At 46.3% G+C, this 10792-nt stretch overlaps 8 protein-coding genes across 8 annotated transcripts; 5 read left to right on the forward strand and 3 right to left on the reverse strand.

Annotated features, from left to right (window-relative positions):
- Window positions 1-666: 666 nt before the first annotated feature.
- LOC142124240 (histone H4) lies at window positions 667-995 on the forward strand. The gene has a single exon (XM_075194229.1). It carries the CDS (start codon window positions 684-686, stop codon window positions 993-995), a length of 312 nt encoding a protein of 103 aa, XP_075050330.1. The 5' UTR covers window positions 667-683.
- Window positions 996-1583: 588 nt separating this feature from the next.
- LOC142124262 (histone H3) lies at window positions 1584-4326 on the reverse strand. The gene is made up of 2 exons (XM_075194249.1): window positions 4215-4326; window positions 1584-2115 (listed from the first exon to the last, which is right to left on the reverse strand). Exon 2 carries the CDS (start codon window positions 2100-2102, stop codon window positions 1692-1694), a length of 411 nt encoding a protein of 136 aa, XP_075050350.1. The 5' UTR covers window positions 2103-2115; window positions 4215-4326; the 3' UTR covers window positions 1584-1691.
- On the forward strand, window positions 3416-4175 carry LOC142124261 (histone H1.5-like). The gene has a single exon (XM_075194248.1). The coding sequence runs from the start codon at window positions 3416-3418 to the stop codon at window positions 4100-4102; it is 687 nt and encodes a 228-aa protein (XP_075050349.1). The 3' UTR covers window positions 4103-4175.
- Window positions 4327-4883: 557 nt separating the features above from the next.
- Window positions 4884-5494, reverse strand: LOC142124263 (histone H2A type 1-like). The gene has a single exon (XM_075194250.1). It carries the CDS (start codon window positions 5477-5479, stop codon window positions 5087-5089), a length of 393 nt encoding a protein of 130 aa, XP_075050351.1. The 5' UTR covers window positions 5480-5494; the 3' UTR covers window positions 4884-5086.
- Window positions 5495-5774: 280 nt separating this feature from the next.
- Window positions 5775-6324, forward strand: LOC142124243 (histone H2B 1.1-like). The gene has a single exon (XM_075194232.1). The coding sequence runs from the start codon at window positions 5796-5798 to the stop codon at window positions 6174-6176; it is 381 nt and encodes a 126-aa protein (XP_075050333.1). The 5' UTR covers window positions 5775-5795; the 3' UTR covers window positions 6177-6324.
- A 1355-nt stretch (window positions 6325-7679) lies between these two features.
- On the forward strand, window positions 7680-7991 carry LOC142124246 (histone H4-like). Its single transcript, XM_075194234.1, has one exon. The coding sequence runs from the start codon at window positions 7680-7682 to the stop codon at window positions 7989-7991; it is 312 nt and encodes a 103-aa protein (XP_075050335.1).
- Window positions 7992-9271: 1280 nt separating this feature from the next.
- On the reverse strand, window positions 9272-9709 carry LOC142124244 (histone H2B 1.1-like). The gene has a single exon (XM_075194233.1). The coding sequence runs from the start codon at window positions 9703-9705 to the stop codon at window positions 9325-9327; it is 381 nt and encodes a 126-aa protein (XP_075050334.1). The 5' UTR covers window positions 9706-9709; the 3' UTR covers window positions 9272-9324.
- A 294-nt stretch (window positions 9710-10003) lies between these two features.
- LOC142124250 (histone H2A type 1-like) lies at window positions 10004-10463 on the forward strand. Its single transcript, XM_075194239.1, has one exon. The coding sequence runs from the start codon at window positions 10020-10022 to the stop codon at window positions 10410-10412; it is 393 nt and encodes a 130-aa protein (XP_075050340.1). The 5' UTR covers window positions 10004-10019; the 3' UTR covers window positions 10413-10463.
- Window positions 10464-10792: the final 329 nt, after the last annotated feature.

Here is a 10792-nt window from a genome sequence, read left to right on the forward strand (position 1 = left end):
AAAATTAATTAAAAATAATATATAGTAATATGTGTTTGTTACTTTGCAGCCTGTGTTACAGAATGAATGGACAGTGCTGAGTCAAGGTACCTTCAATATGGGCATGAGAGGCTGCAAGCAGACTAAATATACATCTCAACTATGCCCAGCACCCTGCTCTTGGTGTTGAAAAATAATTAAGAGAAGGAATTTGATAAAGCCAGAGAAGTACACAGATGCCAGCGAACATATTTTGCTCAGCTTACTTTGTAGAGGATTAGTCTTTGGGTTTTTACTACAAATACTACATTGTGAACTATCATAATGATTATCTTGTAGCTTAAACCACTAGAATGTTTTACATTTACATAATATGCAGTCAAACAACCAAAAACCGCGCACACAGCCATGTACAATCGATCAACTAAAGGAGACATTAAATTGCTTTACTTCGTAAGCTATACACTGCAAACAATAGGAGCGACTGAGCGGGAATTTTAAATTCGCAAACGGTTGAGCGCTCAGCGAATCAGTGATAAGGGGGGAACCGAAGCCCGCGTCACACAACGTACAAAGAACCGCTGCCTACTGGACACGCCCCCTTCCTCTTATGTCCCCTATCAGGTCCGACCCAGCTGCATAAAAGAAGCTTGTTGCGCAGCTAAACTGTATCAGTTGGAACATTTTTGACTGAAAGTTACATCATGTCTGGACGCGGTAAAGGAGGCAAGGGGCTCGGGAAAGGCGGTGCTAAGAGGCACAGGAAGGTTCTCCGTGATAACATCCAGGGCATCACTAAACCAGCTATCCGTCGTTTAGCTCGTAGGGGAGGTGTGAAGCGCATCTCTGGGCTCATCTACGAGGAAACCCGCGGTGTCTTGAAGGTCTTCCTGGAGAATGTGATCCGTGATGCCGTCACTTACACAGAGCACGCAAAGAGAAAGACTGTCACAGCCATGGATGTCGTGTATGCCCTGAAACGTCAGGGTCGCACTCTGTACGGATTCGGAGGCTAATTTCTTTGTCTATCCCATTACAAACCACAAAGGCCCTTCTAAGGGCCGCCCACTATGTCTGTAAAGAGCTGTACGACTAATGTCCAGGACCGTGAGAGGTTTAGCTCCCTAATATCACGTTACACACACACCTATGATTACTTGTTTCTGCACAATACTGTGATTATCGACGCCATCGTTCAGTCTGTAATTTATATTAGCTATAATGGGGCCACATCGATTTCATCCCGTGTATAAATTGAGCGGTCTAATCTGTTTACAGCATGCGTCTACTAATTTATACCCCCACATGCTGCTTGCCATATTTGGGTGGATGTGCAAGTGAATCACTACCCCGGAACCCGCTTGCTCTTTGGAGCCACCCACCTTTTCCCGAGATATTGTGTAAAAGGCTGTTGGCTTTGGGAGGGGAATGTTGACGGATTCTCGTGAATTGCACAGTATTACCAGAGGGAACAAAGGAAACGAGTCAGACGTGGACAACAACGGCCCAGTGTTAATTATCTAATCGCGCTGATCATATAGAATATGTGTAATTAGAATCCACATCGGCAAACAAAATGCAGAGATTTTACACATAGATAATAACTTCTGATTAAAATGTTACTACACAGAATAATGCTGCAGCTCGTTTAGAGAAAGATTTGGTGGCTCTGAAAAGAGCCTTTGTGCTGTGTGTAAGTCAGTGCCGAGTCCTTATGCCCTCTCCCCTCGGATCCTGCGGGCCAGCTGGATGTCTTTGGGCATGATGGTCACCCTCTTAGCGTGGATGGCGCACAGGTTGGTGTCCTCGAAGAGCCCCACCAGATAAGCCTCGCTGGCCTCTTGCAGAGCCATGACAGCCGAGCTCTGGAAGCGCAGGTCGGTCTTGAAGTCCTGGGCGATCTCCCGCACCAAGCGCTGGAAGGGCAGCTTGCGGATCAACAGCTCAGTGGACTTCTGGTAGCGGCGGATCTCCCTCAGAGCGACGGTGCCTGGCCGGTAACGGTGAGGTTTCTTCACACCACCGGTAGCTGGGGCGCTCTTCCGGGCGGCTTTAGTTGCCAGCTGCTTGCGGGGAGCTTTCCCACCGGTGGACTTACGAGCGGTCTGCTTGGTCCTGGCCATAGTTCTACTGATTCTATAAAGAATATAAGATGCAGATTCTTAACAATCCTATTTATACAGTGTGCTGCAATGCAATTGGATGAGTTAAGAACGCCCTTCAAATTGATTGGCTTAAAAACTGCGTCTTAACTTTCAAAATGCCCGCCTAAATTCTTTGCTTATTACTTGACTCGTAATTTTTAATATTATATATTATTATAACTTAAGAAGGCCTGGCAAGCTCTCGAATTAAATGATGTGTAATAATAAAAAATTAAGTGTTTCCAGTCACGATAATTACAATGTATGTAAAAAAGCTATCCACATTGACCACACGGGGGTGCCATTGCATCACATTCAGCGAAGACGAGAGGGATAATAACTAGGGATAGTAAAAGGATTCGAACCACGTCAGGGAATATAATCACTTTTGTAGATCTATATTTATGCCTTGTTGATAATGACAAACACGGGTTTTAAATTATCGATCTGAAATCACTGTGCAATTATTTGTATTTGTGATCCAATGTTTTCCTGCTCTTCTTGGAGTCTCCACGGCCGAGGCCTCTGCTGGAGGCTTTGATTGTTTCAGACATTTTTCCCGCACAAAACCAAACCACTGGTGACCTGGGGTCACTATATATCCGAATACGTAGGTGGCTATAATAGCCCTGGACAATGCCTTTTCATTACATCAGGTGGTTTGCTTAGCAAAAATTCGATTAATGTCCCCTTCCTCCCAATGCCAACTGAAGGGGATGAAGGGAAGCTGGACAAGTTACCAGCAGTTCCCGCAGACCGCAAGGGGTTGTTGAGATGACCTGAACACAACAAGCTGTGTTTGTCTGTGAACATCTGCAGTCGTTTCTACCTGTGGCAGCTGACTATCTCAAGCTCTAGGCTGCTGGTAATCATCTATTGAGAGTTATCTGGTAGGACCCTGCCATTAATGTATGGATAAGAGAGATGAGACCCGTTGTAGATGGTAAAGAGGTCGGATATGTTTTTAGTACCTTTGATAAGCTTACTCAGCAGCAAATGTCAGCACATGATTTACAGCTGACAAGCTGGAGAACGAGCAGACACTATCATATGTCCTATAAAGGTCTCATTACTTCCCTCAAAAGAAACACAAAAGAGATCGCAGACATCCTGGAACTGCAGAGAAGGAATAGTGGGCGTGGCTTCGCTATCCACCAATAAACACAGCGGCTGGTTCTTTATCTCAGCCAATGGCCGCATATCCCTGAGCTGTATATAAATTCTTGGTTGAACAAGTCCTACAACTAAACGTGTCAGTTTGAGCATAGAGTCATAGTCATTTGTATTGGAGGATGTCTGAGCCAGTCCCAGCCGCAGCGCCTGCTGCTCCAGCAGAGGCCCCCGCCAAGAGTAAGCGGCCCAAGAAAGCAGCTTCAGCAGGATCCATGAAGAGCAGCAAAGCGTCCGGTCCCAGCGTGTCTGAGCAGATTGTAAAGGTGGCAGCTGCATCCAAGGAGCGTAATGGGATTTCCCTGGCCGCTGTGAAGAAAGCTCTGGCTGCCGGAGGATACGATGTGGAGAAGAACAACAGCCGCCTGAAGTTGGCGATCAAGAGCTTGGTGACCAAAGAAACCCTCATCCAGGTGAAAGGCAGCGGTGCCTCCGGCTCCTTTAAGCTGAACAAGAAACAGTTGGACAGCAAGGACAAGGCGGTGAAGAAGGCAGCAGTGGCCAAAGCCAAGAAAGTATCCAAGTCCCCCAAGAAGGCTCCGAGCGCATCCAAGAGCCCTAAAAAGGCGAAAAAACCGGCAGTTGCCAAGAAGGCTGCAAAAAGCCCAAAGAAGCCAAAAGTCGCTGTGAAATCCAAGAAGGTGGCCAAGAGCCCGGCCAAGAAGGCAGCGAAGCCTAAAGTGACCAAGAGCCCGGCCAAGAAGGCGGCTAAGCCTAAAGTGGCCAAGAAGGCAGCGAAGCCTAAAGTGACCAAGAGCCCGGCTAAGAAAGCAGCGAAGCCCAAGAAGACAGCTCCTAAGAAGAAGTAAAACTGCAGATCCGCACTCCGGTGCCCCGTTACACAAAGGCTCTTTTGAGAGCCACCCACTCGGTCTTGACTGAGCTATAATGTACCCCCCCCATCCATCCTCTATCTTTTACCCTGTGGTGGTGACTGCTTCTGGCTCAACAAAGCAGATGTGAACCCCTTATGGTCCCCGGTAACAAATACCTCCAGACATCTGACTAGTTTACACACACATTGATAGTTACATACACATAACGTCAGTGCACCGTGACAATGGTTATTTTCTATAAGCAATTATGTCGCTCTTCTACACCCCGTGTGTAGCTTCATAAACCGTTTACTGCCCCTGAACAAAATGAGCAAAGGACGGAAACTCCTTATGTTTATATTACGGGATTATTTTCTTACTAGGTCATACGCTATACAACTGCTACCTATTGGACGGTTATGTCAGATTATTTAAATCCAGTGATTATCATCAAGTATTTGTTATCGACACCATAGGAAGCTTGTATTGGTCTCCGATTCACTGTGCTGACAAGTGTCATACACCGTAGTAACGTATCTCTTATATACTATTACTGTGTGTAAATCAATACTACCACCGTGTGATCAGTAGTGACGTCTGCCGTTTATCAGATACATTGTAATTTTTAAGATTGTTTACAATAAATGGTTTTCTAGTCTTTCAACTTTAATTCGGGAGCCTGTCAGGTCTTACGTAGGTAAAATTCTAATAGTAATATTATCGCTTCAGATTTAAGTGGTAAGCAAAATATAAAGCAGGCGTTCTGAAGGACGCAAGGAATATTAAATGAAAGTTTGAAGGACTGAACAGCAGAATCTGAGGAGAAAAGGCTGTTTCTCGTCTAGCTCAATAGTAAAACTGTCAGTGAGCTTCCGACTATCCAGATAAAGCAATAAGTAATGTATAAAGCTCTCGCAAGAAAATGTGGGTGGCCCTGAAAAGAGCCTTTGTGTTGTGGGGGTGTCAGTGGGGAGTAAATCACTTGCTCTTAGCTGCCTTGTGGCTCTCGGTCTTCTTGGGCAGCAGCACGGCCTGGATGTTGGGCAGGACGCCTCCCTGGGCGATCGTCACCCCACCGAGCAGCTTGTTTAGCTCTTCATCGTTGCGCACAGCCAGCTGCAGGTGGCGGGGGATGATGCGGGTCTTCTTGTTATCACGGGCGGCATTTCCTGCCAACTCCAGAATCTCAGCCGTTAGGTACTCGAGCACGGCGGCCAGATAGACAGGAGCTCCGGCTCCCACACGCTCGGCATAATTACCCTTTCTCAAAAGACGGTGAACACGTCCAACTGGAAACTGAAGCCCAGCCCGAGATGAGCGAGTCTTGGCCTTAGCCCGGGTCTTTCCGCCTTGTTTGCCTCTACCAGACATTTTCAGTTGCGTATTTCGTAATAAACTACTGTGATTAAACTCCTCCCTCATCCTTTTATTTATACCTTTCAGTGACAAACTCCTGCATCTCTGATTGGTCTGTTTTCGGACTAGCCAATGCAGCTGATGTTCAGGTATCCACCAATCCGTATAAGATAGAGGTGGGTATGATATTGAAACACATCACATGACATGACTAGCCAATAGCATATAGAGCTGGATATAAGTCTTATTTACATGGGCTGCCTATAAATAGGGCGATTGTGGGAGGTGCAAGTAATAGTCGCTGACTCACTGACCAGTATTTGTTTTAAGAATGCCTGATCCAGCAAAGTCTGCTCCTGCGGCCAAAAAGGGCTCCAAGAAAGCCGTGACCAAGACCCAGAAGAAAGATGGGAAGAAGCGTAGAAAGACCAGGAAGGAGAGTTATGCTATCTACGTGTACAAGGTGCTGAAGCAGGTCCACCCTGATACCGGCATCTCCTCCAAGGCCATGGGTATCATGAACTCCTTTGTTAATGACATTTTTGAGCGCATCGCAGGAGAAGCCTCCCGCCTGGCTCACTACAACAAGCGCTCCACCATCACCTCCCGGGAGATCCAGACCGCTGTGCGTCTACTGCTGCCCGGTGAGCTGGCCAAGCACGCCGTGTCTGAGGGCACCAAGGCCGTCACCAAGTACACCAGCGCCAAGTAATCTGCAAATTCCTCCTTTCCGAGTTGCCACAAAGGCTCTTTTAAGAGCCACCCAAATCTTCTTAATCGAGGCTATGACACTTGTTGGATCCCGCTGCTCTTTGTGTTCCTTGCAAACACAAGCCCACGTGCAGCTCTTACTGTCCGGGTACCCGTCTATAAACATAACGTGTTCGCTTTCAGCAAACATGAATGAAATGCCTTTTAGATCTCGTATGTCAGTAAATCATTCTGTCCTTACCTTCTGTTACCAAACTGCACCTGGCTGCTCTCTAACTGCCCCGTGCTCCCTGCTGCATCTAGGCGGCTAGAAGGAACTCTGACCCGACTAGTATCAGCTGCCTGACCGGTATTTAGCGCCTCTAGAGCAGGCTGTGCTGTCCGGGCTTCTCATTAGAAATCTGTTGACCACTGGCTATAGTTCTTCTGCAGACCAGGTACCGGTGCCAACACAACATATTTAATTCTGTCGGCTCTCATAAAGCATACAATATACATTAGTAACAATACATTGTGGCACATACACTGGCGAAACTAAGGGAGGAATAACCTTTATTAAAACACAGTGGTGGTCACCTCCCAGTCATCTGCGGACTAAATGGGCAATCCCGGATAGCCAGCAAGCACAGAAAGGTCTCAACCTGGACACATTTAAGAATTCTAAATGCGTGAAATTAGACATTACAAACAAGGTACTTTCAATATGGGGTACAGGGATTGCTGAACAGTCAGTACTGCCCAGCATCCTGCTCTCGCCACATGAGAGCGTTACTTCACCAGAGCTTGCGGTGTTTTGAAAATAACCATTGAAGTCCAGTTGTTTTTTTTTATATCTTTATATCATTGCAGATGTTGCTGTCATTTGACATACACTAGGCTGGTTCTACGCTTTAAAAAGTCAATTTCAGGCAGAAATCCTCATTCTAATGCATTATTCAAATAAGTCATATTATGTTTAGTGTTTTTATTTGTGGCTGCAGTTAAAAATGTACAGAGCCTGTCACTAGTAAATTCAAAGGTATTTAAAGGAATACAAGATTAGATCCAACTGAAACACGACAGATAACTACACTGCTACCACCTTATATTACAAATATATTATTACTTTCATCATCAATATATGTTAACAACCGACCAGTGTTATAGATTGCAGATTAAAACTCTAAAATGTGTAATTTCTACATAATAAAATGCCGTCACACAACTTGAAAAAAACAGACAGATAACCATTCAGCTAAAATGAGAAACTAAATTAAATAAGATCATAAGCTAAACACTACAATGACTATAAGCGACGCGGCGGGAATTTTAAAATCTTTAACGGCTGCTCGTTCAGCCAATCGGCAAGGGGAACGAAAGCCACATGTAGCAATAATTATCAAATGACACGCCCATTTCTTCCTCTATACTTTGTGTCCTTTCAGGTCCGACTTAACTGTATTAAAGAAGTTTGCTGTACAACCAATTCACATCAGTTGATTAGGCAACGCCAGCAGTGCAAATCATGTCTGGACGCGGTAAAGGAGGCAAGGGGCTCGGGAAAGGCGGTGCTAAGAGGCACAGGAAGGTGCTCCGTGATAACATCCAGGGCATCACTAAACCAGCTATCCGTCGTTTAGCTCGTAGGGGAGGTGTGAAGCGCATCTCTGGGCTCATCTACGAGGAGACCCGCGGTGTCCTGAAGGTCTTCCTGGAGAATGTGATCCGTGATGCCGTCACTTACACAGAGTACGCAAAGAGAAAGACTGTCACAGCCATGGATGTCGTGTATGCCCTAAAACGTCAGGGTCGCACTCTGTACGGGTTTGGAGGTTAATTTCTCTGTATCCCATTACACACAAAGGCTCTTTTAAGAGCCACCCACTCAGTCTTCAAAGAGCTGTAAGTTTACTATTATGCCCATGATTACTGGAGGAATAGGTCTGTAGCATTTTAAGATACTACAGCATATCACCCCACGGCTTTGTTACACGTAGATCCAATACATGAGTGAATAGTGACACCATCACTCGCAGCCTGTTCTGAGTGCGGGAGTTACACCGCAGACATCCGTCTCAACCATTGTATAAAGTAGGCGAAGACCACTAATCTATGCTTTTACAACGTGTAGTCAAATGAGCGTAAATCCCAGCTGTGGAACGGGTTTACATGTTGGGGGACGAGTACAGGGAAACGTAACCAGGAGACTTTCAAAAAATACAAAGCAACATAATAAACGGGGTAATAATACAAAGGGTGTCATAGCATCGATTGAGAAAGACATTATATTCTTCCTGCCCCATACCAGCCAAAATGAAAAAATATTGATTACCACCTCGTATCCAGAAGCAGTGGTTCTTTCAGGGTGGGTTTCCCACAGGAATTGAGAAATACGTATCCTGGGGAAATTATAAAGACTCTACAGGGAAAATCTTGTGGCAAGACCCTAGCGTACCATCCCCCTATCCACGAACTAATTGGTAATGTGAGTGTTGCAATGGTGCGTTAAACATTTTCTCTGCACATATGTCAGCACGGAGGGAGGAGACTGGGAGAAGACCCTGCAACAGCTCCTCTTTACATTTAACGAGGTATCTCAGGAGTCCACCAAGTTTTCTCTATTCAAGAGTCTATATGGGCGGCGAGTGATGCATCCATTAGATACGAGAAAGCTGGGAAAGCCCCTTTTTCAATCGCTTAGGTCTCCACTATGTACGGTTTCGGAGGCCAATTTCTTTGCCATGTTGAAAAACAAAAAGGCTCTTTTGAGAGCCACCCACTCAATCTTCAAAGAGTTGTAGTATGTCCATGTCCTAGAGCACAAACATACCCCCATATACCACTTATTTCATCTAGATTCTACGCATGGCAGTTTTAGAACATCTATTACTCAAGACCTGTTATTCACGTTATTAAAAGACCTTGGGCTGCACAGCGTTACAAATATCGGCCCTTACATGATCTGAAGGGAAACGCTAGGCAGTGATTAAAGCGTAAGGAACAATATGTGGGGTATTGCAAGAACGAGTAGCTTGAAATGTGATGGTTTCGCGGAGATACAAAACACCACAAAGAACATGCGGGATCTAGCAAATGTCATAGCCTCGATTGAGAAGATTTGGGTGGCTCTTAAAAGAGCCTTTGTGTTATCTTAGAACAGAGATTGCAGATTACTTGGCGCTGGTGTACTTGGTGACGGCCTTGGTGCCCTCAGACACGGCGTGCTTTGCCAGCTCACCGGGCAGCAGTAGACGCACAGCGGTCTGGATCTCCCGGGAGGTGATGGTGGAGCGCTTGTTGTAGTGAGCCAGGCGGGAGGCTTCGCCTGCGATGCGCTCAAAAATGTCATTAACAAAGGAGTTCATGATACCCATGGCCTTGGAGGAGATGCCGGTATCAGGGTGGACCTGCTTCAGCACCTTGTACACGTAGATAGCATAACTCTCCTTCCTGGTCTTTCTACGCTTCTTCCCATCTTTCTTCTGGGTCTTGGTCACGGCTTTCTTGGAGCCCTTTTTGGCCGCAGGTGCAGACTTGGCTGGTTCAGGCATTGCAATAACAAGATCTCGACAGAGTGTAAAGAAACTATTGCTAGCACCGCCCACAATCGCTGTATTTATAGGCAGTCTATGTAAATTAACCTTATCTTCAGCTCTAGGCGCTATTGGTTAGTTCTGTCACGGGATCTTTAGAAAAGCTATACCCCTTCTCCCTGTGCTGATTGGTGAGTGCCCGAACATTTTTGTCACTGGCCAGTCTGAAAACGGACCAATCACAGATGCAGTCGTTTGTTTTTCGAACATATAAATAAAGGAATGAAGGCGGAGTTTGCTACTCGTGTGTATTGAATTAACCTGAGCATAACATGTCTGGTAGAGGCAAACAAGGCGGTAAGACCCGGGCTAAGGCCAAGACTCGCTCATCTCGGGCCGGTCTTCAGTTTCCTGTTGGCCGTGTTCACCGTCTTTTGAGGAAGGGGAACTATGCTCATCGTGTGGGAGCCGGAGCTCCTGTCTATCTGGCCGCCGTGCTCGAGTACCTGACGGCTGAGATTCTGGAGTTGGCTGGAAATGCCGCCCGTGATAACAAGAAGACCCGTATCATCCCCCGCCACCTGCAGCTGGCTGTGCGCAACGACGAAGAGCTAAACAAGCTGCTCGGTGGGGTGACGATCGCCCAGGGAGGCGTCCTGCCCAACATCCAGGCCGTGCTGCTGCCCAAGAAGACCGAGAGCCACAAGGCAGCTAAGAGCAAGTGATTTACTCCCCACTGACACCCCCACAACACAAAGGCTCTTTTCAGAGCCACCCACGTTTTCTTACTAGAGCTCTATACACATTACTATTCGTTTTATCTGGGTAATCAAAGGTTCCCTGGTAGTTCTACTTTTGAGCCAGATACGGTTTCCCACAATTTAGCTGTCCCGTTTCATACACATTTTCAGCTCTAAATTATGCACGTAGCCTTTATTCTCATTGGAACTGCTCCATGGATCCTTTCAACCACATATATCAGCGGCTTCGTGTAGTAGAAAGCAGTGAGATGGGGTCTCACTTGCTGTAGAGAGAGCATTAGGTGGCTCCGAGAAGAGCCTTTGTGCTGTGTATAAAGGAGTGACGAGAAGCTGCTCTTTCCCCT

This window comes from Mixophyes fleayi, unplaced genomic scaffold (genome assembly GCF_038048845.1).
Source record: "Mixophyes fleayi isolate aMixFle1 unplaced genomic scaffold, aMixFle1.hap1 Scaffold_243, whole genome shotgun sequence".
Classification (NCBI taxonomy): domain Eukaryota; kingdom Metazoa; phylum Chordata; class Amphibia; order Anura; family Limnodynastidae; genus Mixophyes; species Mixophyes fleayi.